Source organism: Nesoenas mayeri, assembly GCF_963082525.1.
Source record: "Nesoenas mayeri genome assembly, chromosome: 3".
Classification (NCBI taxonomy): domain Eukaryota; kingdom Metazoa; phylum Chordata; class Aves; order Columbiformes; family Columbidae; genus Nesoenas; species Nesoenas mayeri.
In genome coordinates this window covers 31,814,565-31,842,366 of record NC_137544.1, presented here as the reverse complement: position 1 = coordinate 31,842,366, position 27,802 = coordinate 31,814,565, and the positions used below count along the sequence as shown (strand labels likewise).

The 27,802-nt window shown below is 34.7% G+C and overlaps 1 protein-coding gene across 9 annotated transcripts in view; it reads right to left on the bottom strand.

The window, feature by feature from the left end:
- The window catches only part of RIMS1 (regulating synaptic membrane exocytosis 1), a gene marked incomplete at both ends in the record, with an annotated part of 309,929 nt that overhangs the window by 108,830 nt on the left and 173,297 nt on the right, over positions 1 to 27,802 (bottom strand). For 6 of the 9 annotated variants that reach the window (XM_080342600.1, XM_080342602.1, XM_080342603.1 and 3 more), the window contains 12 exons: positions 732 to 794; positions 4,857 to 4,982; positions 6,910 to 7,066; positions 13,006 to 13,077; positions 14,309 to 14,465; positions 14,595 to 14,766; positions 15,091 to 15,221; positions 16,282 to 16,394; positions 17,243 to 17,289; positions 23,324 to 23,447; positions 25,400 to 25,499; positions 27,630 to 27,740. In XM_080342600.1, coding sequence (XP_080198726.1) covers positions 732 to 794; positions 4,857 to 4,982; positions 6,910 to 7,066; positions 13,006 to 13,077; positions 14,309 to 14,465; positions 14,595 to 14,766; positions 15,091 to 15,221; positions 16,282 to 16,394; positions 17,243 to 17,289; positions 23,324 to 23,447; positions 25,400 to 25,499; positions 27,630 to 27,740 — 1,373 coding nt within the window. The remainder of the gene's footprint in view (positions 1 to 731; positions 795 to 4,856; positions 4,983 to 6,909; positions 7,067 to 13,005; positions 13,078 to 14,308; positions 14,466 to 14,594; positions 14,767 to 15,090; positions 15,222 to 16,281; positions 16,395 to 17,242; positions 17,290 to 23,323; positions 23,448 to 25,399; positions 25,500 to 27,629; positions 27,741 to 27,802) is intronic. The other 3 variants (XM_080342601.1, XM_080342608.1, XM_080342604.1) reach the window with 2 other exon arrangements.

The following is a 27,802-nucleotide window of genomic DNA, read 5'->3' as shown; positions in this document are numbered from 1 at the left end:
TTTTAACAAGGTTAACAGATGTGATGAAAATAAAGGGGTGCAGAGGCAGAATTATATTAGTTACATACAGATATTTCAGTCCCATTTAGTTTAATAACATTGGGAAGAGTTGATACAGGGAGCTCCAAGCTTTGGAACAAGAGATTACTGAAGACTGAAGATGAGCCCAAACTACAAAGCTTATGCCTGGATCTAATTTATAGCACAATCTACAGATGCAAAAACAAGTTACGTGAGACCGCTCAAATCTGGGGTTCTCAGTGAGTAGTCATTAATCACTGTTCTTTCCTCTACAAGTGACCATAATCAGTACGAGACTAGGTGTCACAACAAGCAAAGATTGTTGGCTTGGGCATGGCTGCAATACAAACATAAAAATGCAAATAAAAGCAAACATAAAAACACTTTAAAGGAAATGTTTGAAATTATAAAAACATTGTCATGCATTGAGAGATCAGGACTTCTGTGACTGGACAGAAAATCTACCACAAAATACAACCGCAAAATCAGAATTACTTCAACTGCTTTAATCCTTACTACTGAAGTTCACAAACACATATAGGCATCTCAATCTGAATTGAAATGAATGAAAAAGAAAACTGACACCGGATCACAATGTACTAGGAAGTTCTTTACTTACTGGGACTAAATACACTAGGGAAAGAAGTCAGGCACACAAAATATAGACAACTAACCAGATGTCTTCATGATTACCAAATTCCTGTATTTACCTGATGGTATGTAGGCACTCTGCACTTCTTCCTCGTTTTGCTCTGGGCAGCATAAGAAGCTCACTGCACAGACAGGATGGGTGGTGAGTGAAACAGATATAATTATGAAGCATTAGATGACATGGGTTATGCCAATGATATGCAAATGAAAACATAAAAAGAAGCAAGAAGCTTCCACCCAGAGAGGCTGAAAATGTCCAAACCCAGACTGCACTTCTCAAAAAATATGAGCAAAAAAACGCCTGTGATAGCTACATTTTCAACAAATTCCTTTTAGTGTGGCACATAATTTTGTGGGATTTCTCCTTTTAAAATTCAGAACTACTGTTTCAGAGCTCTTAATGACAAAAGGAATCCATAAACCAGCTAAACTTCTCCAATTATGTCCTTTCTTTTGAACTAATTGACGTAGAAATATTTTAGGAAAAAAAAAAAAAAAAGAATGATCCGGGCTGTTTGTTTGTTTTCCTGAACTACAAAAACGTGCATGAAAAAACAGGAAGGGTTTGCTACTAATTTATTGCAGATCCATTTATGGGAAAAACAAAAACATATCTTCACTGGAAATAATACATTTGGCCAAATAGAAATTCTAGCTCAAAGTTCTTGACATTATTTTTTAATGCAATCCTAAAGAAACAAAAAAAAGATACTAATCTATCATCAGATGTTTTGTTTTTAATTTTTTCCAATTGAGAAAATCAGCTGTCTATCATATTTTTTCATTTACTGCAACCAAACACATGCTACAGCCAGCGAGATGGTAAAATTAATACATAGTTATGCCTATGGTAAGTATGACTATGATATGAAATATCCCTTGAGTTAATCTTGTAGTTGTATGCAGTGCAACACAATCAGAAATACCAAGCTCCAAACCTCCTAATTATCAGAAATATGAAATTAAACCTAAACTTCATGGAAACGTGCTTAAAAACGTTTTAAAAGCAGCAGGGAATCATATGAAGTACTATGGTGACAAAGAGAGAAAAGATAACAAAATAGATAAAGCAGCAGTTCTTTAATGTGTTTTGGGCTTCATGCCATTATCAAATGACCCATTTAACTGATGCAGTACAGGTAATAGTTATCTAAAATTCTAAACTGGGCAGTTTGAAAGAATGGCTTGTGAGTTGCATGTGAGATTCAAGTTTCCATCTGGAACTGCTAGCCTGGTTTTGATGCAACAATATGTACTAAATGTAAACTGAATTGCTTGGGTTTTTAAAGCAAAATTTCCATTCATAAGCTCAGAGGACTGACAGAATTTGTATGCAGGTTTCCAAATTACAAATAGAAATGCATTTTAGGAAGAAATTACCACTTTCTTAAGACTTGCGAAGTAGATGCGAAGTCCACATTAAATCACAGGATACTTTGTTAATATTTAGCTTTGCTAAGCCAAAGAGTATCTATTGTAATTGGCCCACACCAAACAGTAATATAAAATTCATCCAGAAAAGGGATATAAAATAGCAAATCCACCACAAAATCTTCAAGTTAAAAAAAAACAAAGCAAAAGAAACTATCACAGTAGATTACCAATAATATAAGACATAGTTATATAATAAATTAAGTCTGGGTTGGAGACATTTAAAATAAAGATTATTATTCTAAAGCAAGTGTTTTCTAATGTAATAATTTTAGTACTCACATTAATGGATTTTATTATTGGGAAAAAAAAAACCAAAACCACACCAAAAAAATGAAAAGGTTCATGCCTTTGAAAATTGGATGATCCTTAATTTAGAGTAAAGTATAGTGCTTAGCTAGATTTCCTAATAAAAAGTTTTTCCTAACAGATTTATATAAATATATATATACACACACACGTGTGTGTGCATATATGTATATAAATATACATATAAAATGGTACAGTGGACAAATCAGTTCCACTGGAAATTCATCACACTAGATGCTTTAGTAGGAGACTATAACAACTATATTTACAAAGATCTATTCAGAGTAGTCAGTATTAATTTAGAATCAATAACAGATCATTGAGAAAATAATCACCAGTAATCAGCAACTGTAATTTCTGCCATATAACCATCAGATAATTACTGACCTTTCAATTCAAGTTCATGTTAGGTATCTAAATGAATGCACTTGTTTAGATGAAGGGTTCAGTAAATGAACAATGTATAATACTTATACTATTATTGATACTAATAAATAACAATGAGGTGTTGTTTTTTTTAAAAAATCCTTGGATGTGATAAAGAATCTTCCTCAACAAAAGCTCGTTTTGATTTTCCCTATCATGCTGCTCTTACATACTGATAGACAGTGAAACCTGAGTTAAACAGTCTCTGCAACTGAAGAAAACTGGGGGAAAGATGAAAAAGAAAATGTGAAAAAGGAGACCACTGCAGACTAGATTATTGCTCAAGGAGAGTAAGTACATGGGCCCATCTCTAAAGCCTGCAAATAAGCCACGTACATCCTTCATGTCTGATCTTTAAACTTCTGAAAAGAATTTGCTGAACATGGAAAAGAACTGAAGACTACGTCTTACTCCTCTGAACAAATCCAGCAGCCCACTGCTGCTGTGGCTCTGGTCTGACGGCTCACCCCCAAAAAAGCCTCAATGCAAGCCCTGCTCTCTACGCATAATCCATTCATTGATCACCATTTATATCATGGCTTCAGGCTTTACTGGAATAAAATTTCCTGGATAATTAACAGTCTATATTTATTTCTAATGATAAAAGCTACTTTTAAACATCTCTTCTTCATATCTGCTGAACAAGAAACCTGCTCAATAAATATATCTTCAGGAATCTCCTGGATATATCACTACATACAAAAAATAGTAACGCAAAACATTTGTAACAAGTGGAAATTACTTGAATTATTTAACTATAAATCTGGCTACAACATTTAAAAAGCATTTCATTTCACCTCTGAAAGGAAATTCAGCACAACAATCCAACTTAGACAATTCCATACATACTTTTTGCCTGTAAGGTCGAATTCTAAAACGTTCCAAATAAATCTTTAATTCCCATGTGTATGCTATCTCATTAGAAAAAGCACAAGAGGCAAGATCATATACAAAATGGAACTAGTTTAACTACAAAAGTCATCTGTTATTCCATTTCTATATTGCTTCAAAACTGGACAAAGAGTTCCAGAGATTTTTATGGTTTATTCTTTACATATTTTCACACCACTATCAAATCTATGTTCCATATTGAATTTACTGGATCATTTGGAAAGGTTTTGTCATCCTTACTCATAAAAAATAGTAACTTACTGCAAAAAAAATTCCAAAGACACTACTAGGACAATTGATCTTATATGAATGGTAAAAGTTTGCCATCATAGAGTAGCTATATGATTTTTTTTCAACATCCTAAACAACCCACAAACACGGATCTTCTATCTGACTGTCATGATTATATTTCCCAAAGACTGAGCTGAAATACCTGTTTAAACATTTTTCAGCTATAAACTAAATGGAACTTTATGGATTTGTCCCTTTTATTAGAATATATTCCTAGATACCTGAAAACATTCTCCAAGGAGCGTAGCCACTGCATGTATTCCAGGGAGAGATGTGTGCCATGCACTTAAGATTGGAGATTTTTGCTAATTACAAGCAACACAACTATCCTTGCTATGCTTAGCTACTATACCAGCTTCACCAGAATGTTACCCAAGATGCTGTGCACCTGCATGTATCAATGGCCAAAGCACAGGAATGCAATTCACAGTATATGCAACCCCCAACTAGTAGGAATGCATGCCTGTTTTTTTGCTGCCTATTGAAACAGATAAATTCTAAGTTAAAGTAATAGGTAGGGCATATATGTGGATTTATGGTTTACTAGCAAAATCTCTGGGCTTCACTCATGAAACAAATAGCAGAATCACACAGAGAGGAGAATACTCCAGGACAAGCAACCAAGAACTGTTAGTCTAGGAATGTATTAAACCCAGTGCACAGTTTTACCAAAAAAGAGATATAGATAATTTAACTATGACACTAGATTTATCAGTTAGGATGATTTCTCTCCTTTCCTCATTACTATCAGTTGTGTTTCTACTGAACACTTGAAAATTAGGCAAACCGACACAGACATTTCAAAACTTTTTTCCAAGTTCAGGCTGACGATGTACCTTTCTTGATCAGACAAATACTGACTATCCATGTCTCTGGATCTGTAATCAACTGGAGTTCTGGAGGCATCATGGTGTCTAGTTGGAGAACGTGATCTTCTCATCTGATGAATTTCATCTAAACTCCTGAAAAGCAAAAATATGTATGATAATCTTATTTTCTCATAAGTAACACAGCTTAATGGATAACAGTACAAGTTGGTTAAAGGAAGTTTTGAATCCTTACATTGTTAATATATGACCTCTAAAAAAATACAGCATCCTAAGACTAAAAAAACCCTACCTCTAATATAGAAAGCAGCCATTTCTATCCTGTTTAGAAGCACATGCCTGCTTCTGTGTACACTGATGGATTCAATAATGGCACTTTCAAAGCCTGTACTTAAAGAATAACTGAGATGACACAACAACTGACAATAGGAGGTCCCATGAAATAAAATTTTAAGCATTTGTGGATTCATAGTCAGATTTCTGGCTTATTCTGGGCTGTCAGCTTTTTACAGATATCTCCAAGTACCCTTTAAGAATTTCTGGGATAGGATATAGGAACTTGCAGCAGATTTTATCAGTCTCAAACTAAGTGTTATACAAAAGAGGTATGATTTTGTATATATGCAGGTAAGCTCTGATCTCCGTGACAGTAATTTAAAGCCCTCTTCACACCGAAAAGAACAAGAAACTACTACTTGAAGGGCAGATTCTTCTTTTTGCTTAATAACTGTCATTGGAACAAGAAGCACTAGTATTTCAAAGTATAAAATGAAAGGATGGGTGGAACTGACTATTAAATATTTCATTAGTGCATTGTGCTTGCAGATAGAAAGATATAAGAGCATATATAATTGTTTGCAAGAACAAAACAAGGAACTCTCTTTCCCTCTACTATAAAAAAATGAGTCAGTGCCACAGTCTGTTTTATGCACAGCCATACTCTCCTGTATTACTGACAAATGCAGATGTGAAATAGCTTCATCTGTAAGATGCAGGGAGTGAAACAGCTTCGTCTGCAAGAACTGATGTAACAGAGAGAGATGCATGCAGGAACTTTAAATACACCCAAAATTTCAATGCACAAGAACAGTAATGGACAATGGAAAAGGAAGAAGCAGGACCATCAGGATCCTCAATTGGAAGGAGAATATACCATCATTTTGAAACATTACGGATGTCTGGTATTAATTGATCAGTGATGCAACTCAAAAAAATCAGGCACAAGATGATCGATAAGGACAGTACTGTAGCACTGAATTTTGTACACGAAATTCAGCTGAGAAGGGTAGATTTTCAGTAAACGACCACAGCTAGCGAGCAATAACGTTGCTAGTGTAACACTCTTGCAATAATTCAAGAACAAAGCTTCCTTTAAATTGGAGGAAAGGGAAACTAGTAAAAACTGCATGATATTTAGGGTTCCATGAGAGGTTGCAAGAGAAGCTTATTGTGCTTAAACAGTCAGTACAGTGCTGTTCAAAAAAAACCATAAAGCATGCAGATGGAAAGTGAAAAAATGATTCTTCTATTAATAGGTTGTCTGTTAAAAGCAGTAAATGCAGAAAATAGAGGTTTATAAATCACTACCTGAATCTGTGAAGTATTTTTAACTTCTTCTATTAAAAATATCACTTTATAAATACAACTGGTAATTTCAGCTGGCTGTTACTTCAAAACTAGTTTAGTTCATAGTTATTATACAATTTGTACATACTACTTATTATGCTACAAATAAACTTCAGTGGCTTCATAGAAGATTCAGCCACTGACTGAAAAAAACATTTCCAAACCTACATATTAGTTATGGTACAGAGACGATGAATCACAGAGAAAGCATCAGTAAGAAGAGGCAAGTCTTAAAAAGTTACAATTCATCCTATGCATGCTCTTGAATGATTAACAAAGGCATCCATCAAGATCAAATACTACACTGTTAAATTCAGACACGCACACACACAAAAATATTAAAATTGTGAAAAACTGCTGAACAAGAGAAAAGGCGATAATGCCAGATTATACAAACTTGAAACCAGTTAGTGCTCAACTAATTTGTGATGCCTACCTCTGTAATGGCACATTTGGTAAACGTGAACGGGTCCTGCCCTGATCGTCACCACGGTGAGGAGATACGGATCGTGAACGATGATGTGTTGTTCTTTGCTGTTCTGGCACAGTTAGCGTTGTAGATTTACTTTCTCTAGTACTAGACCTATATCCTACTGGCAAGAGGACAACAAAAGGAAATTAGAGAATAAAAGTCTGGGTTTGGAAATAATTCAGATGGTTAGTCCTTCCAGGAACACATATCTCAATGCTTACACAACTTTCAAGTTGTCATTCAGCTGTTGTACATTCCAACATATCATGCAGGCAGGATAAATTACTAGCATTACCTTTAAATGTCTACATGTACAGAGACAGAGAAACTGAGATGATTTTCATTACGTACTGGAAGATGTGGTGGAGAGGACTGAAATAGTTTTCTGACTTGGGGAAGAGTACGCAGAGTAACCTGTATTTTCAAAATTATCATACAGTAGCAAATATTTGAAAGGAATCCAAGCAATGTAGGTTTACCTTATCCAACAAATGGAGAAGGCATGCTCGTGTAGGACAGCACAGACTCATCCAGGATTGCTCATAAATAAACCATCCTTCTGACTCTTGTTTGAGTTGAATACAAATACGTTCTCCTACTGAACTTGGCCAAAGCCACCTACTTTCAAGAATTACAAGCATTTATAGTGTATTGTATAGAATACTGGATGTTGTATACTCCAAAGAACATTTTTAACAAATACTATGGATGAGCTGTAAAGTTTCTCACAGGTTTTTTTTTTTAAATCCTATGTAAAAACCAAGATAAAATCAGCAGAATGTTAGTACATTTTAAGGTGTTGATATCCCTGTGCCTTTTTCCATGTAGCCCACTGTTTGCCTTGTTATACACTTTGCATCTCATCCTAAAACAGACAACGAAGTTCTGTAAGACAAATAGCTTTCAAAAGGTGCCTGTTACCTTTCCAAAAGAGCCTAAGGAGATTTGCTCAGACTTCACTTGCTCATTTCTAGACATTTAAATTAGATTACGAGAATCCCTTGACAGCAAATCCCCTCACCACAGAAAGGCTCAACCCTTGAGTCATCCCTTAATGACTTCACAAATTATTGTTTAGATTCCAAAATAATAATTTTGCTGTTTGTCTGAATTTTTCAAGCATTAAGTTCCTGTAATGCGTTATTTTGTTCAGCTGAAAAAACACAGCCTGAATAAGAAATCTTCTTTCCATGCAGGAAAAGATTATGATTTAGTCACTCAATCATCAATTTGATAAATTAAAGAAGGAATTTGTTATGGTGTTGCAAGTTTGTTTGGTTTTTTTTTGGTTTTTGTTGTTGGTTTTGGTTGGCTGCTTTTTTGATTGTTGTTGTTTCATTTGTTGTTTTTTTCTTTTTTTTCATATTTTGTATAATTTTGTAGTTCTCCGATCTTCTACCAAATTGTTACAGCCCTCTGAAAAGCGTGGCACATACACAGAGTCTGTACGAGGCTTGTTGATCGATTCATATATCCAATACATTCATGTAGCTCAGAAACAAACACCAGAGACCCTAGTATTGAGGGCATATGTGCACTGTTCTCAAACAACACTGAGTTAGACGTGTCAAATAAAAATAATGAACGTAATTTCATATTTAAAATGTGACATTACTCAAGTTTGGGGAGGGTGGGGCTGTTCGAAAACCAGAGAAAAACTATTGGGAGAACTCACTTGTACTTATAAAACCAGCAAATGCTTGTCACTTACAGAGCACTTTCAATAGCAAAGCTGTACTGAGTACCGACTGCAAAACAGGCCTGTAAAAGTTGATAGCTAGCATGTAAGCATCTACCAAGGTTTATCAACCTTTTAATAAAGAAGGACCCAAATGTTTTGCAGGTTTTGACATACTGTGGTGCTGGAGTACCTTACCTGCTGAAAAAGTGCTTCAGAGTTGTGTAATAATATTAAGAAGAAATCAGGATTTCCCTGATCTTGGGACAAGGACTGCGTGCAAATTTTGAAGCAAAAAAGAGACTCCCTTAGGACTTCATCTCATGTACTAAGGTTGCTGTTGAAAATGTCAAGTTTTTTGTCAGAGGAAGAAAAAAGACCACACTTGACAAAAGCTGGATGTGTTCCCTTTCCAAGGATAAATAAATCTAAGCTCTATGTGTTAAAAGATATTTCATTTTTCAAACAAGCTTAGTTTAGGTAAAATCCTATCAATTCTAGCAGAAGTAACACTAGTTTACATTTATTCAATGCTAAAATCAAAGAAAATCAAAACTTCTTGGTAAGCTTTAGGTAACTGTACTGAAATACATATAGTTTAAATATTTAAAATTTAACTATAGATTTCAGTTTAAAACCTATTTCTAGAGTATCTCTGGTCTGCCTGGAAAAAATACACCTAGGATTGTCCTGTACACTTAAAAATCTGGTATAGAAGGATGATTTTATCTCCTATATTCTTCATAGCCAAGCTCTTCAGGGAACAATATCTCAAACTTGTGCATTGTGCACACAAAGCTTACAGAACAGACAGAGCAATGGCAATTCACATCTGCCATAAGTATGAGCTCAAGTATTGACAAGCTGGTCAAATCACATCCGTACTTCCACAGTGACCATGACAGTGACAGCAACAGCAACGTTTCCTCACATCCTCAAAGACAAAGGTTCCGTGCTCTCCAGAGTGAGCAGAGGAATTTTTTGCATGGACCAGCACAACAGCAGCAACCAAGCTTATGGCAGCTCACGCAGAAGAAGTTTCTCAGTTGCTCATGGGAAACTGTCACGTGTGACATGAAATGGAAGCAGATGGATGATGAAAATGGTTCTAGCAAATGTTTCATACTAGAACTTATTTTTTTTTTTCTGAGACAATATAGACAACACCAAGGTGTTGTGTTGATGTCACCCTGCTGCTACAGGAGGAGAGTAAGTACAATGCAACCACTTATACAGTTTACATACGACAGAAAAAGAAATTGTTCTGAAGAGTTACCCATAGCATAGGCAACACAGGTCATTAAAAATACCCTTTGGGATACTGTATACCAGCTTTTTTTTTTTTTCTTTTCTTTTTAATTAAGAAAGTTACTGAAGTTTTGGTTAAAAAGATAGGCCTCAAAACATGTTCAGTTTTTATTAAATCCTACGCTGACGCTTTGCTAACCCTTCCTATATACTTATCATTGGTGAGGCCACAGTCAGAGTATTGGGCTCCCCAGCACAAGACAGACATGGAGTTACTGCTGTGAGTCCAGCTCAGGATCACAAAGACAATTAAGGGACTGATGCATCTCTCACACAAGGAGAGGCTGAGCAATTTAAAGTAATATTTTCTTCATGTAAATACATGCCGGCATACTGCAAAAACCTGTCAAAAATCAATTCTATTAAAGCCGAGTTTCAATTTAAAGTTTATTTCAGCTGTTGATACAAATTCTGATTATGAACAGCTCTACGAGCTTATTTTTTAAAAAATTATATATATCACTGCAAGATGCTACTAATAAATGAGGACAGAACAATTATATGAAAGACAAGACACATTTGTGATATGACAAGGGAAAAATACTTTTCTAAAAATACTCTTGAAGTTATCAAAATACCATTGTTTTGATGTAGCAGTCTTTACTTCCATTGACAAGCAATGATTCTTTGCAGCTGCCAAAACTCTAGCAAAAGAGTTTTCTCTGTTCTTACTAAATGCTAATACTGCATTTGCCTTAGCAATTCATAAAGCATTTGAAATTATAGTTTTAACGATATCCAGTGTTAATTAAATTAGCCAAAATATTGTCATCATTCGTTTGTTAGCTTATGGTGGTGATCAAATGAAGTTTTGTGCTTCTACATTTTGCAATTATGTATCTATTTTTTAGAAACTGAGCAACAATCTTTGTGAAAATCTTGAGATATTAAGAAGGCAAAATAACTTCCTTCTCTTCTGAATATTTCAAGAAAAAAGAATAAATTAATAACTGTAAGAATATACCTTTAATAGAGATAAAGCTTATATATAATGGTGGGTAACACTGGCAAATAAGTGGAAAAGGAAGAAAAAAGGACTTAAAGGGAAACATTTGCTTTTGCATCACATGTTGCAAACTCAATTTTGATATCATTACTTCTGTTGAGAAGGAATATCTTAATCCTAGATTAATCTAGTTGAATCCAGTAGAGGCTATGACAAAAAGGTCTAAGAGCGCACCCGAGCTGCATCATTATTCCCTGTTATTATGGGGAAATACAAATATTCGTTGTTTCCTCCCCCACACGTCCCTCACAGGAAAATCTGTGGGAAATCTGGACCAGACAAGAGCTGCAGGGCACTCTGCTGAGGCCCATGGTACTCGGAGGCAGGAGCAGGGACAGGGTAACGACCCTGCAGCACAACAAGGAACTTGCATGCAGCTCAGTTTGAACAGAGGAGACTGTTAGGTGGAGAAGATACTGTACTATTCACTCAGTGCAAACAAAGGCAGCACTCTCAAGTCTTGAAAGACTGAGCAATGTGATAAGTAAGGAAGGCTGGACGAGAGGGTAGCAACGCATTTCTGAACTTGGTGTTCACTTAGGAGTGAAGTTGAGCCCATAAAGAAGGGAGGGGAGGGAGGAGGGACGAGGAGGAAGGTGTTTTAAGATTTAGGGTTTTTTCCTCATTATGTTACTCTGATTTGATTGGTAACAAATTAAATTAATTTTTCCCCAAGCTGATTCTCTTTTGCCTGTGACACTAATTAGTGAGTGATCCCTGCCTGTCCTTGTCTTGACTATGATGAGCCTTTCATTACATTTTCCCTCCCCTGTCCAGCTGAGGAGGGAAGGCCAGAGCGGCTTTGGTGGGTGCCTGGTGTCCAGCCAGGGTCAACCACGCACAGGATTATTTCAAATGGCAAATGGACACCTTGAAGAACTGGCAGCTGAAAAAAGCCCAAATTCTTAATACAATATACCGAAAGCTTAAACTAAATAAGACTACACAGTTATGCCAATATCTATATTGCCAACAAAAAAAAAATGAAATAATAAAGAGGAAAAATATTTAGAACCTATGATTTAGTTTTAAATGTTCACTCACCTGATGTAAAAATTTCAAGACTAATCACTTATTTAAAGCAAAAATCATTACTAGGCATACCTGAAAAAAATTATCTCTTAGAAACTCAGTTGGTAAGTGTATTTTAAGTAAGGAAAAAAACCCAATTAACATCAAAAGAAGGAGAATTTGGCTCACTAAACATCAAAATGATAGGGTTTTATCTGGTTATATAATGAATAAATAATTTTTCAGATAATTTCAAACACAGATCTGGAAGACAGACAGCTTTCCAAACCCCACCGTGACTTAATTCAGTGATTTTCACCAGGAAGATCCACAGAAAAACTGATTTAGTGCTGGCAATGGCATGGTGACTCTTCAGTTAGTTAGGGACAGTTGGGAAACATTCATCTGACTTGCGGCAACAGTCAAATGGAAGTAGTAAAATGTGATATCCAAAATGATTCTCAATATTTTCAGTATGTACAGAATGCTGAACTGTAAGTCAAACCATTATAGTCTCTACAAGTATATATTTGTGAACATTTAGGTAATGATAGTTCATGAAGGCTTATGAAAACTGAAAAAGATACAGCCATGCTACATGCACCTTAATCTAGAGCCATGCATTCTCAACAAAGTTCATGGGAGACTGCATTATATCTAAGTTTCAAGCAAACAGCAAAATAAAAAAAATGCTTGTGAACACTGAATCCTTAATTAGCATTTTAAAATGATATTTTGAACTTGATTTATATTTTAAATAATGCTTGAAACATTACTCAGTAAATAATTAAGCAATTTGAATGATCCAGTGATTCCCATATGAAGAATGATATGTAAAAGAAATATCAATGAATGAATAGTAGAATCTTTCAATTCACCATGATTTAGGACAGGTACCATGGAATAATCAGGTAAATTGTTTTTATCACAATGCACTCTCCGAAACCAGTATCCTCAATATTCCAAAGTATTATAAAGAAAAAAAAAAAAAAAAGGAAAAACTAAACAGGCAAAAAAGAAGAAGAAGAAAGCAGGACCATGCTGTTCACCCACGCACCTGGAGGAACAACTCCAATACCATCATCAACATCATAATCTGAGATGTCACTATCACTGATTGGCCGAGATCCTGCACAACAGTAAGGTAAACAAATACCTGAACATCTGGATGTGTTAGAAAATGTAAAAATATGTTCATTTCATGTACTACTGATTAAAAGGATGATTTTAAGTCTAAACAACAGAGAAGGAGAACTAAACTGGAGTGACTGACATTGATGTTGCACAAGATGGCTGAGCCAATTTAACATGTTAGAGCTGCTGCAGCCCCCTTTCCCCTTCTCCTTCCATCAAGTCCTCAGAAATCATCTACCAGGATAGTTTATCTCACTAAACCAGCAAAACGTTAACTCAAATGAAGAAAAAAACATGCTTTTATGCTATTTCAGTGAGTAAGCTGAATCAGTTTGCTGAACAGGAAAGGAGAGGTGGCAGCATATGGTGAGAGAGGGGAAGAGGAAACAGTGCTGCCAGCTTTTAGAAAAGTTTAAATATGTCATGAAGATTAACCTTTAATTTTCTCACTCTACACGTATCCTCATGCAGCAATTACAGCAGTATCACCTTTTTATAATTCATTCCTGAATGTGCACCAATTTCCCATCCATTGGCTGGAATGAATGACTTCCATGTTTAAGCAAAAACAGAAAAATAGCTTGGAAATGTATTTTAAACCAATGCCCTATGTCCTTCTTATTTCTAAATAAATCTGAAATTAATTTAAATTAACAGAGAGGCTACGATATTCAAATGTTTCAATGCTTTCATTCTTTTAATATACCTCATTCAAACCTGAAATCCAACTCATCAGAACAACTGTACCTCCCAAATACAATAATAACATTTATCTTTGTTGGAGAAGTACTCTTCTCATCTGATTGTATAATGAGCATATCGGAGGTTGCAACTAACTTTATGAGGAAAACTGTTTTTAAGCCTCATAAGTCTTTAAGGACTTTATTTTTAAAAATAAATATCTTTAAATTATTAAAAAGTATTCAGTAAAGATGATCTTCATCTTTCTATTTAAAAGGAAATTTATGCACACATTTGAACAATTTTCTTTTGCTAGTGAAAAGTAAACCAAATCCAACAGGTTTCACATACTTAAAAGTTATATGTCACAGGTGAAAGACTGCCATGTCATAATGTCAAAATTTGCATCTCTTTTCTGCCTCAAATTTTCATTATGTCTAAAGACTATCATATTTTTATCTTGTATATGAAAGTTAAACACCATTACACCATATCCAGCATTTCTAATTTAAAATTTAAAAGAGATGAATGGAATTTGGACCTACTTTGTAATTTTTTGCTAGTGCTTTCTCCACCGTGAACATGTCTTCTTGGCATGAAAGGTGATGGCTGAGGCAGAGGTAGTGAAGACTCATCATGTGTCTGTAGCTTATACCAATGTGGTTCATCATCTAAAAGTGCTGTCTCCAGCTCTATAAGAATCTATTAGAAAAATTATCAGGTTTTAATTTTACTTTTGAGGCACATACACACAAACATAGATAAAATATATATGGATATGTATTCAAAACCAAACAATGAACTCAGTAGAAATGTCATTGTATGTATCACCTCTCCAAGAAATTCACTCTCTTCTTCTTGTACTCTTGGCTGATCCCATACGGTTATTTCAAGCATTCGTTCTCTAAAATCTCTACGATGTACATGTGAGTAGAGAAATGTTTGGTTCCATTTTGGCTCTAGACTTTTCTTTACCGTTTTAGTCCTCCGTTTACTCTTATCACTGAAACATAAATAAGTGTTGTAAATTGTTTGTAGAGATAAATCATAAAATGCCATCTACTTATCAGCACTCATTGTTTTCATTCCTTCTGATCTGATAATGTCTAAGAGAAAAGTATTTTCTGTACAGTGGATCACATTCATCCAAATGTCTACAAAGTTGATTTGACACTGACTTGCATGATTCAAGTGCAATTTTTTGTTGCAATAAATTTAACAATAACAAACTATTAAAAGGAATTATTTATTTCATAAGCATTCATTTAAAAGTTCATTCAATACATAGTAACTAACAACATAATTTTCTAATCTGAAAAATTACTACCTTCTGTCTGGAAGAAAATACATTTTTACATAGGGATTCCTGGGGCGTCCATCCACTCTTGGTGGCAAATCTGTTGCTTGCAGAACATTTACTATTAACTGATGTCCCACTTTGTCGTACCACAGTTTAACCTACAAGAATCAAGTTACCAGAAAACATTATTAAAAATGGAGAACAAACAGAATTTTCAGACTGCATCACATTAACCACAATGTAAAAGTAAACATTGCTTTTGTCTAGAGACAGATATTTTTTTTTCCTAGAGATATACTTTATGTCAAATTCCTTAATATTTAATTAAGTTAGATGGGAAAGATTATGGTATATACCAAAGACTGTTGTATTCACCACAACGGAATAAAATGGTCATGCTGATTATACTCACATTGTTTATTGTACTCAGTGCACAATCTTGTATCTGAGTGGATTGAAACCAGTCTACGTCTTAGCTCTGCACCTTAAAAGCTACATTCAAATAGGAAGCCCTGACTGCAGCTAAACTCGAGTCATAGTTGAAGTCTACCAACTCTGATTTGTCACATTGCAAATGTCGTTATGCAAAGCATAACATACAGCTAAACCATTTCTTCAGAGAATCATAGTATGATGAAAATTTTGAGCCTGCTGTATACTTAGAAATTAATACGATCAATACAAAAACATAAAAGAATGCACAAAACAAAATCTAAGCGCCCACAGTATACTTAATAAGCACAGCTCCAAATAAGTATTGCAGACAGTTCCACGATGTAGTGTGTATCTAAATTAAAATGTTTTATGGAACAGCGTAATTCTTAAGAAATACACAGCTCTTCAAATGCTCTCATGAAGCACTAAAAAGCGCACTACACTTGTTTTCTGTGGATTACAATGCATGTACAGCAGAATGGCCATTTTCATTGCAGAGGATACAGGATGACTAATTACAAGTCACTTTTATGGGCTCCTCTCAATGTAAATTCCTGCACACTTTGGTGTATTAAGGCAACAATTCTTTGCCTCTTCTGTGATTACAGTGGTGGTGTGTGAATGTATACAGAGGGTCTTAAAAAAACCTTTGAAAGATCTTAGTCTTTACCAACAGCAAACATTTATCTTGGCCTCCCAATAGACCTTGGGAATGCAGAGGTTTGAGGGACCAGCACTTCACAGGTTTTTATTACCATCTCAGGAGAAACAAAATATACTCACAGAAAGCTGCCCTGGTAGGACTTGTGGTGCATCCCGTAGGGCTCCAGGGCTGGTCGGTGATATAACAGAAATAGAAGGCCTTTCCATCTTCTGAGATTCAAAAGAACTTGAACCTAAAAATACATGAGAAACACATGAACTTTCCATCCAAAATTCTGAAGTAAATTCAGATAACCTTTATACAATTCAAAGAAAAAGCAATTCATAAGTTATCTTCATACACAGCACAACTGAACTAATATACAGGAAGATTTAAAACTGATGTAGATAGCATGGTGAAAAAGACTGTCTGGATACCTTACCCCAGATTAAACCTGCCTTATTTTGGTTTATTTGAAATAACATGTAAAAAAGCACTCCTCATATAGCAGTGACAAACTGGATTATATTCCCACTAGCTTCTCCCCAGGAACTGTAACACAGAAAGGTATACAGGACATGTGTCTGGCATGGAGGATGCTCTGGGACCTGCTGGACATCAGCAGTTCTTCACCAGTGAAGCAGAGCCCTGACTAATGAGATGAGCTCATGACATGTGTAGCAACATTCGGTGGCCCCACAGGACCCTGTCTCAGGGAAGGTTTCTGGCTGCATCTCAGACAAAGCTCAGATGTGAAAGGGGACCGTGGCCCTCACACACTCTAGCTGACATGGTTCAAACGGGATAGTTAAAAAGAAAACCATGTTTTTGAAGCACAATATGTAAAAATCTCATCTAACCAGTGCTTTCTTGTTAACAAAAAGAGAAACAAGAACTCTGGACGTATGCTGAATGGTGATTTAATCAAATCTATACTGTTTCAGGTTTAACACACAAGACCAAAACCCATTGGATTTTGTCATACAAAACCCTCAGAGCCAAAGCAGTCTCCCAGTGCTCATCTTTCAGAAAATTCATAGCTGAAACAATTGTGCTGGGTACAACACCATGCTTAGTGCAAGGAATGAGGCGAGTACTCACTAGATTCTAACGGGGGGTGAGAAGTCTCAGGAATCCGTGGAATATCACTAAAACATGAATATACACATAGCAATTAGCAACAATGGAGATGACTTTCTGCTGTGACAAATACATTTCTGGGACATTTTTTTAGAAATAAGGATCTGCTTCTGTTCTAATGGGTTACAAGGGGTGAAAGGGAAAAAAATTAAAGACAGATTTTCCACTAGCATCCATTAAAAACTTACTAATGCAAACTACTGCTTCCAGTCTAAGGAACTAGCAGAGGTAAGAATGTATTTTTATAACCAGAACAATAAAGTTAGAGAGCTTTTAGGAAAAGTGGCAAAAGGCAGTGTAGCTACAGATGTTGAATTATTTTTTGGAGGAAAAAATCCAAAAAATAAGACATAGATTAACTCACTAGTAATTTTTATATAATCGTCTCAAGGAGTTCACGGCATGAAACTGATGAAAATGTCTTATAATAATAAAAAGAAAAAGCAAATAATATTAGCAACGTTAAATAAACAAAAGAATAATGCATTTCTTCATAGGCTACAAAAAAATCTAACCATATTATTATTAAGTATGGACATTTTTTGACATACACATACCCAGCACATACACAGGTATAAGCAAAATCAAGCTAGTTAAGTCTACACGCATCTATCAAAATTTTGCCATCAACAAATTTACTCTTCCATCAAAATCTGGATGATGCCAACTGCTGGCTCTCATCTGCAGTATAGCATTGCTTGTAATACCGTCATGTTTAGGATACCTAAACAAAGGCACATATGTGCAATGAGTGTTTCAACATGGAAAGTGCAACTATGGTGTCAAGTTTCATCATCCATGGAGCGGTGATAAAAGACACTAAAATTAATTTTGTTTGGATTTTTTTCTATTGTTGAAAATACAGTAGACAAAAAGGCAAAAAATAAGCCTCAAATATTAATTACATATATAAGGACTTAAGAACTCACTTATACTTACACTAAGGTACCCTCACACTATTAGACCAACACAGAAAAGTCTAATAATAAATCAACATTTAGATCCACACAGTTTATAAGAGGTAAAACCAGACACTGGAATAAAGATGCCACACCATGAAAAAAATGGTCAAGTTGAGCATAGTTTCCTTACTTAGAGCTGGTGATACAAAATTCCTCACCAGGTAAAGATAAATGACAAAAATAATCAGACCTTTCTAAGACTTACTCATCAGACAGGAAAGAACTAAAATTACAATTTTTTTTAATGTACTTGTCTTAACTTCTTCCAATTCTTATCAAAACCTGACAAGAACAGTGAAAATCAGCGCATAAATTTCAACTCCAGACAAAATGCATGGTTTGCAATAGAATTAGTATTTGAAATCTATAAATCTTCATAGTACAATGGACACCTTTTAAAAATATATGTATATAATTTCTATATATAAAATGTATGTTATTTAGGCATATATTTTAAAAGAATATATATAATGCATGTGTCTGTATGTGCACATATATAAAAAATATATTGCCAGAAAACCTCTTCCCTAATATGTTTATCTTGTTTAGGTCCAGCTCCACATTGAACTGCAAGATATGAAAATAAAATGAATAAATAAATAAATTACACTATGTAGTGCTGATCACTCATGGCAGAGTATTCAAACAAGCTCTGTAACATTTCTGCTTTTGATTTCAAAAGGTACATGAAGTAATTTAAAGCTATGCTTCTGTCTATTTGCAAATTTCTTACAAATTCAGTAATCCAGTTTATATAATAATTTCTTAAGTATCACATGTGCACAAGAAAAATAACAGGTGTATTAGACTTTATCAAATGTATGGGTGATATTTTTTAAAAAAATTGGCATTTTAATTAAAGAATGGAAATTTGAAAAAGAAACTATAACGTAAAAATTGTTATGGAAGAAAATTAGTGTTATCTAGCCTGCTTTTACTTTTGGATTGCAGAAAATATCCAGACACTATGATTTACAAAAAAAAAAGCTCTTATGAAGCAACAGTAGCTCATAACTTAAAATATTCAAAACCAGACTAGTAAAAGCAAACGGTAAAAACAAAATAAGAAGTTGCATGACCACTCATTTAAAATAGTAACAAAATGTTACTCCCCTTTCAGAGCAATGTGAACATAGAATAGTAATGTGAGACTCATCCAGTAAAGAGCTGCCAACACTGAACTTTGTTTCTCTATCCCTGCCTCAGAAGGCAAAGGTATTTTGTGGTCTTATGTGATGTTATATACGATTATCTTTTGTCTGATCCTCCCACATCTCCATGAATACATAAATTAAACCAAAGTATAACTTGAGACTACTCTGTGCAGATATATGGTTTGTGAGGATCACTGTATTGCAAAACGCAGGAACAGTTATGATTTCTCTGAGGGCTATAGTAAAGAGCTTGATCACTGAAGACAAACCAAATTCAGATGTGGCTGTGACCCACGCTTTTTTTAGCTTTCTCCAGGGACAGAAGCATCGTCCAGGACATCCTACAGAACTTTCAGAGCATCTGAGTACCTGTCCTCAGTGCTCATCCTCCCATTTCCAAAACCATTACTTCCCATCAGAACCTGTAAACCAATCTGCAGTTTGCACTAATTACATTACTTCAGCAACTCTCTGGAATTCAGTACTACCAGGTTTATGATGGAGGTTCAACCTCCTCATGAGGACCTAGAGCACAGTAGGAGTTCCTGCAATGGAAGAGCTGAAGCACACCAGAGAAACAACAATTTTGGCAGTATTATCTGTGGAAATCCAAGCAAAGATAATTGACATATGACCAAGAAAACAGAGACAAATAAAAAAACCCATTTGTTTTACCTGCACTATCCCATAGAGCTCACCCGAGAACACACGAGGTGGTGAGTTAGTGACCATGCCGGCTTTCTTCTCCTCTCCAAAAAGCTTTCTACCAGAGGATTTTCTATGCACCTCTCACATTGTATGCATATTCATAGGTAATTCCTCCCCTCATATTTAGATAGCCAGCCCATTAATTCTACTTTTTATAGGTTTCTTATCTACCTTGTGTTGCAATCATTAGCATTAGCATCAATTAGTTTCTATGGAGTTTTCACGGTACTATTGTGGTTATACTGTTTATTGTTGTTATGCCTTCATCTGCTAATAGTGTTACATGTTTCACATTTTTCTCTAATAAACATCCTACAATTATCCATTACTCAAAATTACATTTGCTGGTAGACACCGAAATCCAAATTTACAGGACTGGGAAAATTGTTTAGACATCAATTTTGTAACTAGCAGCCTTATTTGTGGGCAGTCTAATGCATGGGCTTTCAGTCCTCCCATTATTCACTTAAGCCAAACTGTGTCATATTTGGGCTTTTTAGACCTAATATGCTAGGACTTTTTAAATCAAGGCCATTAAAAGTGCTGGTACATTATTTGCATTATTAATACTGAGAGATGAAAACACTTAAATTATGCAGGCAAAATATCATTTATCAGGTCTTTCGGGAACCTGTTTCCTCTCAGGAATTGTATGTGTAATGCGTTACCACTGAATCCTGGATCAAACAGCTTCGATTTTGCTGACTCAGCACCCAAAGTAGACACAAACTTTGACATACTAGATTTCTTGGATTAAATAAAATTCCCTCTCATGAATTTGAAACAATCTCAAAGTCTGGATAACAAGACAAGGAGAAGCCTGTGGGAGGGGAAGTAACCTGTTAATGCTACAAACTATTTTCCATTGTGTAACACAATTTACACAGATTATAATTTTATAATAATTAAAGAAAAAATCCTGTGAAGTATGCTCTTTCTCGTTAACTAAGATCAGGATTTTCTTCATTTTACAATGTCTGATATTTTTTCTTCTTTTAAGATGACAGACAGGTAAATTTCAATCTGATATGAAACAATAGGACTTTGACTCATTGCTGCTGGAAAAAGGAAAAAGCTTTACATTTTGGAATTACATGCTCCAGTCACTATAGAATGTTTATTTGCTCTTCTCAAAAAACAAACAAGCCAAACTAAACTCAAGTAACAACAAAAAAGTCAATCAGAACACAAATTTACGGTAATAGTCTTATTATAGTATGTAAAAATCTCTGTGCTAATACTCCATTTATCTCAAAATAAAAGCACAACCCGATGTGCTCCATTTTTGCCTATGTCTGGAAAAAAAATGCATGGGTAATCCAAATTTCACGTTTTATTGGTACTATTTCTGGGTGCACTTTTTAATTGTAAAATCTACTGCTGAGATTCAAAAACATTCTTTGATATTGAATGCACTTCATGTTCTATGCCTCAGTTCCAACAGTTGTGGTATTTTCTCTCAATTTTTCTCCAATAATATGTCACTGGAATCTGGTCACCTTGTACTTCATACTTTGAAGTTATTAGATTTATCAAATTCATAAGCTATAATAGTTCAATTGGTATAATAATGAAGTTATCTTAAAAGTTTACACATATGTTGACATTTGCAAATATGCTGATAGCAATAAATACATCTAAAGCTCATTATTTAAAATATTAATCTAGCACTCTCCATTTACATCATTTGTACAAATCAATTTTCAGGCTTTCTTAATTGAGACATGGAGTTCAAGCCAGGTCCAGTATCAACATATCTCTTTTCCACTGATTTAAACATAGAAACCAGACTTCTAAAAATCGCCTTATGGCATTTTATTTTTAATTACAAAGACATAAGACTGAATTTGCAATTTTCAGTCACGAATGTCTCCTAAGTTATCTGACTAAAGAATGGAAATAATGTTTCTGCTTCCCACCAGTCTCCACCTGGATGACAATTTTAGCCTTTAACAACCACATCAAGCTTTCAATTTCCATTAGGAAGTCAAACTCACAAATGTAATTAGCACCGAATATTAATTTTATTTAAGTACTCTTAATAGTGATTGCCATTAAAAAGGAAGAACTTATTTGCAAAATATACCTACACTTGCACAGTGTAGACAAAACTAAAATCAAAAGTTGACGTGAAATAAATGTAAAAGAAGAATGGTTCAGGCGGAAGGAAAATTAATGGTGTTTTTTGTTTCTAAAATGGAAAATTTATTGTATTTGAGAAAGATGAAAAATATAATAATAATTAGAACTAGCAAATTCAAAATGAAATAATCATGCATTCATAAGGAGGAAACAGTTTACCATCTGCTTATAGGATAGTGGTATTTAGAGACTTACAGTGAGTGTATACGAAAATTGGGCAGGTGGCAAACTACAGGGCAGGTGGCAACTACTATTTTTTTTTAAACTTCCCCAGAGTTACTATTTATTGTTAATCATGTGACTCTGTTCTGCAATATCAATGTGAATTTACATTTTACAATTCTTATTCAATCCTGTAAGACTTAGCTCAAAACAGTCCCAATGGAGTTGTTTTCAGGGAAGGAGTGTAGAATACCAGTAAATCAGTTGTGACAAATGCAGGGCCAACCCCACTAGTCTTATAAACTCAAGCACATTTAATGAACTTTCTAAGGCTTATTTGGGAAATCAAGAATATGAGAATTGTTATCACAAACCCTCAAACTTGAATTTATAATAAATAAGAATTAATATCATAAATGTAACACATTAATTAATTTTTTGTTTCCACTTTTGATTTTAATGATAGTATCTTTTAGGGCTAAATACAGTGTTTTCAATTAAGAGCTTTGGGGTTTCCTTTTTCTGGCTCTTTAAAGGAGGCCTTTTTAAAACCTACTAGCATGGACTTATTAAAAACCTGTAAAGCTAAATGTTTGCTGATGCTTCGTTCTACTCATGAAGACTCATACAAGTTCTTCTGATTTAGTGAAGCTAAAAGTTTGAAAACCAGATTTTTCTCATGCACGGGTACACTTGAGCCACCAATTTTCCCTTGTCACTTGGCAAAAACCTTGTTAGTACTTTGACTATACAGAGAACAACAATTATATATAAATACATATCACTGCAATAATAGAAAGTGAATCATATTCCATTATTAAGAGATTAAAAATAATGAACTCACAAATAGTCCCTTTAAAAGTCCCATTAGTGGAAGTAATAACTGTGCTTAAGGAGTAAGTCTTTAGCCTTACCCAATAGGTCTTGAAACAATAATTTCAACTTGAGGTTCTGATTTTGATTCTAAAATAATGTTGTAAACTTCTTCATTTGTAGCTCCAGGCAAGGGTTTACCATTCCATTCTAGAACTTCATCCCCTTGAATTTAAAGAGAAGTTTATCTCATTTCACATTCTTTTACAAAGTGCAAAACATTTATGAAATCTCTATAATCAAGTAACATCGCCCAAAATCATTTAAAGAGCTGTGCTGAAACCCTAAAATATTTTTGAGACACTATCAAGGCTCCTTTCTCAGAACTCAACTGCAATTTGTACATGGAAAACATATTAAAGAAACCACTTGTGCAAACATATTATGTATTTTCAAAATAATACAGGACCTGTTCTTGTGCTATGAAATGGAAGAGTCTTTTTAAAGGTGCCTTTTTAACTAGCAAAATAAAACAGGTTAATCTTCCAAAATCAAAACTATAAATACCTACTGCTAAACCTTTTAAAATCATGACATTTTATTACAATTCATATACTGTGCAATTTGATTTCTCTACAAAGTAAAGGGCAGTCTTCACTGTCTATCTCAAACAAACCAAAAATAAAAGCAAAGAGTGAATCACTGTCTCCTGAGGACGTCAGGGGAGACAGAACAGAAAATATGATGCGAAAGTTATTTAGTCATGTTCAACTTACTGTCCTCCAGCACCTCCAGACACTTGTCTGCCAAGCTGCTTTCTGGCTGATTGGCTCCTAGTGCTTACTGTTGTACTGGCTTATTCTGTTCCTGATGCAAGACTTCAGATTTGCCTTTGTTAAAATTTATGAGTTTTATACCATTACTCAAAGATTTATCAACCAGCCAAATTTTGGAGGTTTTCCATACAAGACAAAAAGGTGTGTTTTCCTAACATCAAGGACTCATCCACAGCTTTTTGTGTGCATGTGTTTTAGTCAAATACAATAGGATGAATAGACTCACATTCATTGAAAGACAGTACAAAACAATGTACTTTTCTGTAAAATCATTTTGGCTCTAAAAAAATTTTGAGAAATTAAAAATAGCTTTGACTTAAAAAACAACCTAGACCAGACATTAGAGAAGTAATATTAATATGTCAGCCTAAATACTTCAAGATTAGTGGAGATAAACTTATTTTCTGTAATTATAATCTGCAGTTAAAATCTATAAGAAACTATAATAACTTGTGCTATCGGCTCCATGTATATTAACTTGGATAAAAAAAAAATTAACTGATATCAAAACAAATTAGGACATTTTTAGAGACTTATCTTTTCTACTTCTTTATGACTATTAGCTTCATGCAATTATCCTAAATTCACACAAGTTGTCATTGGAACTTCTGGATTCCTAAGAAGGCATTGCATAGCCTTTGGTTTGCTAAGACAACAGTTGAAAAATCTTGCTTAGAGCCATGGTAAAAATATAAACTAATAAGAAGTACTTTTGGAAACCAACTGCTGTGCATAGTTCTTGCTTGGTTTAGAAGCTTGAAAAATGCCAACAGCACAGCCACTTATTTGGAGTATATAAACCACAAATATATGTATACATATCTTACATAAATAAAATATTTTAAGACAATTTTTTGGAGGTGTTTTTGTTTTGTTTTTTTTTGCGGGGGTGACAATTCACATTAAAGAAGCACTAATAAAGTCCATTGTTCACATACTGAATCATCCTTCAGGTGACACTATAGTGCAAGTAAAATTAAAAAAAGTAAAGTGAGTTGTGTTTGCCATAATGAAACAATTTTTAAAAATGTTTGCATTGATTCTGTGGAGTGTAACAAGCAGCTCCTGAGCTAGCAAGTGAAAATTTACCAGTAACACTCAGGTCTGACACCAGTACTGATCAGGATTTTCTCGCATTTTGCTCACACAGCCAAGCAATAGGAGTTAATAATACATTAGAATTGTAGGCAACTGTGGCATTCCATAACAACTTTACAATATTGTCTTGTATTTAAAAAATACTAGCACATTACATGATCAACGTTAATTTACATTAACTGGTGCATTACAAAAAGCCATAATTAAAAGACAATCTATTTTGTATGCAACTGATTGATTTACCTGCTCTGAGATGCCCCACCACATCAGCCAAGCTACCTTTCTTCACTTTGGTAATGAAGGCACCGAGTCGTCCCAATTCTGTCATTTTTCCCCCAACAACCTGGTTAATCATAAATTTGTGAGTTTCCAAGCCAGAAACCAGACATCAGATAAAGCATAAAGACAGACCATTTTTTGCATTATTTTAAAAATTAAACTTAAAATACGCATAACAAAATCTATTATCAATTTGGGCTCTACAGAGGCATAAGGACAAAGTTGAAGATACAAAAAGGCCAGATCTAGTTGAAAAGAAGTAAAGCTGACATAGAATGAATAAAATTTATATTCCTTTTAATGCGTTTGACTAATCAATCTTATGCAGTTTGCTAAGTATCTTAATCTGTTGCAGAAAGAACATTTATTAACAAATAACAAAGAAAATGTACTTTTGCAAACAGATGTCTCTCATTTAAGTTTAAATTGCAAGTGCACATCAAACCAAACATACAAAAATCCCACATTGGTACAACAATTAAAAACCTAGCAAATACACCACTATGAAACATGGGAAAATAGCTGACAAGAACATTGTTAATGCTAAAACCCAGGCCTTCTCATCCAAGCACATGACAGGACAAACCAGCAACTTACGGTTTCTATTACACAGAACTGAAGAGAACTATCTTTGAAAATAACTGCAGAATAAGGAGTTCAGGAAAATCAGAAGAAAAAAGGTTCCCTCAAGAGAATAGATTTTTATAAAATATAAAACAAGAAAATGTAGTCTCGCTGATGTGCAATTATTCTCTGTCTTATTCTCATCAGTCAGGGTTTTTTGTCAGCGATATCCAGGGAAGAGTTTTTCAACAAAATGAAACAGTGGTTCATTAGGTTTTATTTCCCCATGTTGCAACCACAACAACTAGTAGGAGATTTAATACAGATACACATCCAAGAAGATCCAGAAGCGTACCTGCCAACAAGCTTGTCACAAGATAATGTGTTAAATTTCTAAGTGGGGGCCTTTGTTCATATCATATAAAAAAGAAACTTGAAAAATCAAAGAGAAGTTCTCTAAATCTCTAAATTTCCTACTAGGACCAGCCTTTTTCTCATATATTAAAAGAATTGCTTGCTGCCACTAAAATTCTGCTTTGTGCTACAGACTACTAGACATTTAGTAGAGTGAAGCTGTTCTCATCTTCCGTATTCACACGCAACACTACCTCACTTCAAGGTGGATAAATTGTTCTTACTCAGGACATGCCATTCAAGCCATTATGTAGTTCACAGGGTTATTTCTTGATATAATTCCCACCATGACAAGTAGACCCGACTACCCATGTGTCCATCACATGTGATGGATTGACCTATCAGACAACTGTATGCAAGAAGCAGTTCGGTGTCAGTGCCCTTTGAGGTAGACTCAGTTCTAAATGGATGGGAATGTTTCATATTTTCATTATATCTGTTGTTCTCAATGGAGGGAGAAAGACACCCGAATTAAGTTCTCTCAGTCATCTTTGAAGGTCCATATAGGTAAAAATATACATGGAGAGAGAAATTATTGACCTGGCACACTGTACTCCTCACCAGCTTCAGAAGTAGTGCTCTTTTAAGTATTCCAGGAATTTAGGGACACAAACCTTAAAGTCCACTACAAATCACTGTTTTATGGATGTAAATAGGACATGTTGCCAATGTCTTAATTTTGGGGCACCAGATTAACTGCAATTACATTAAATACAATCTCAGTTATGCTTTAAAAGTCGTTTGGGGGTTTTTTTTGTGAATTTTTGTGTAGATGTCTAGTACCAGTCTACAAAATTTCTCTTTCCAAATGGTTGTGTGGATTTTAAACACTGACCTTGTAAACATTTGCATCTGGATGACATTTATGTATGTGGATTATGAGATGAATTACTTGACTAAAATGCAAACAGTAGAGCTAGAAAAGGCAGGGCTCCATTAGTGCAGTGCAATGTGCAGTGTACGTCTTGCAGACAGAAATCTGAATAAGCACACACTTGTTAATCAAAATGTTTCAGCCCCTATGCCATGGATAAGTGGAAGACTGCATAGAAAGATAACTTACCTGTATATCATTCAAAACTTACTAAAAATAAGGAATATATTTTTGACAAACAACCACATAATTGGAAAGTCCTCTGATTTAATGTGTTAGATCTCTAGGTCTAAGGTCAGAGGAAGTTTCTTTCATTTGCTGCATAAGCCATGTAACACTTACTTTTAGCCCCAATAATGCACCTGATTCTTTTGGCATGGTTGTTCTCTTGTTAAGAATAACACGCCCAATTAAGCGATCTCCCTCTTTAGAAGGCTGCCACGTTACTGGATGCTGTTAAAAAAAACAAGCAGTGGAATTAAAGAAGTGCAACCATCTTCCTTTATTTAGAGGCA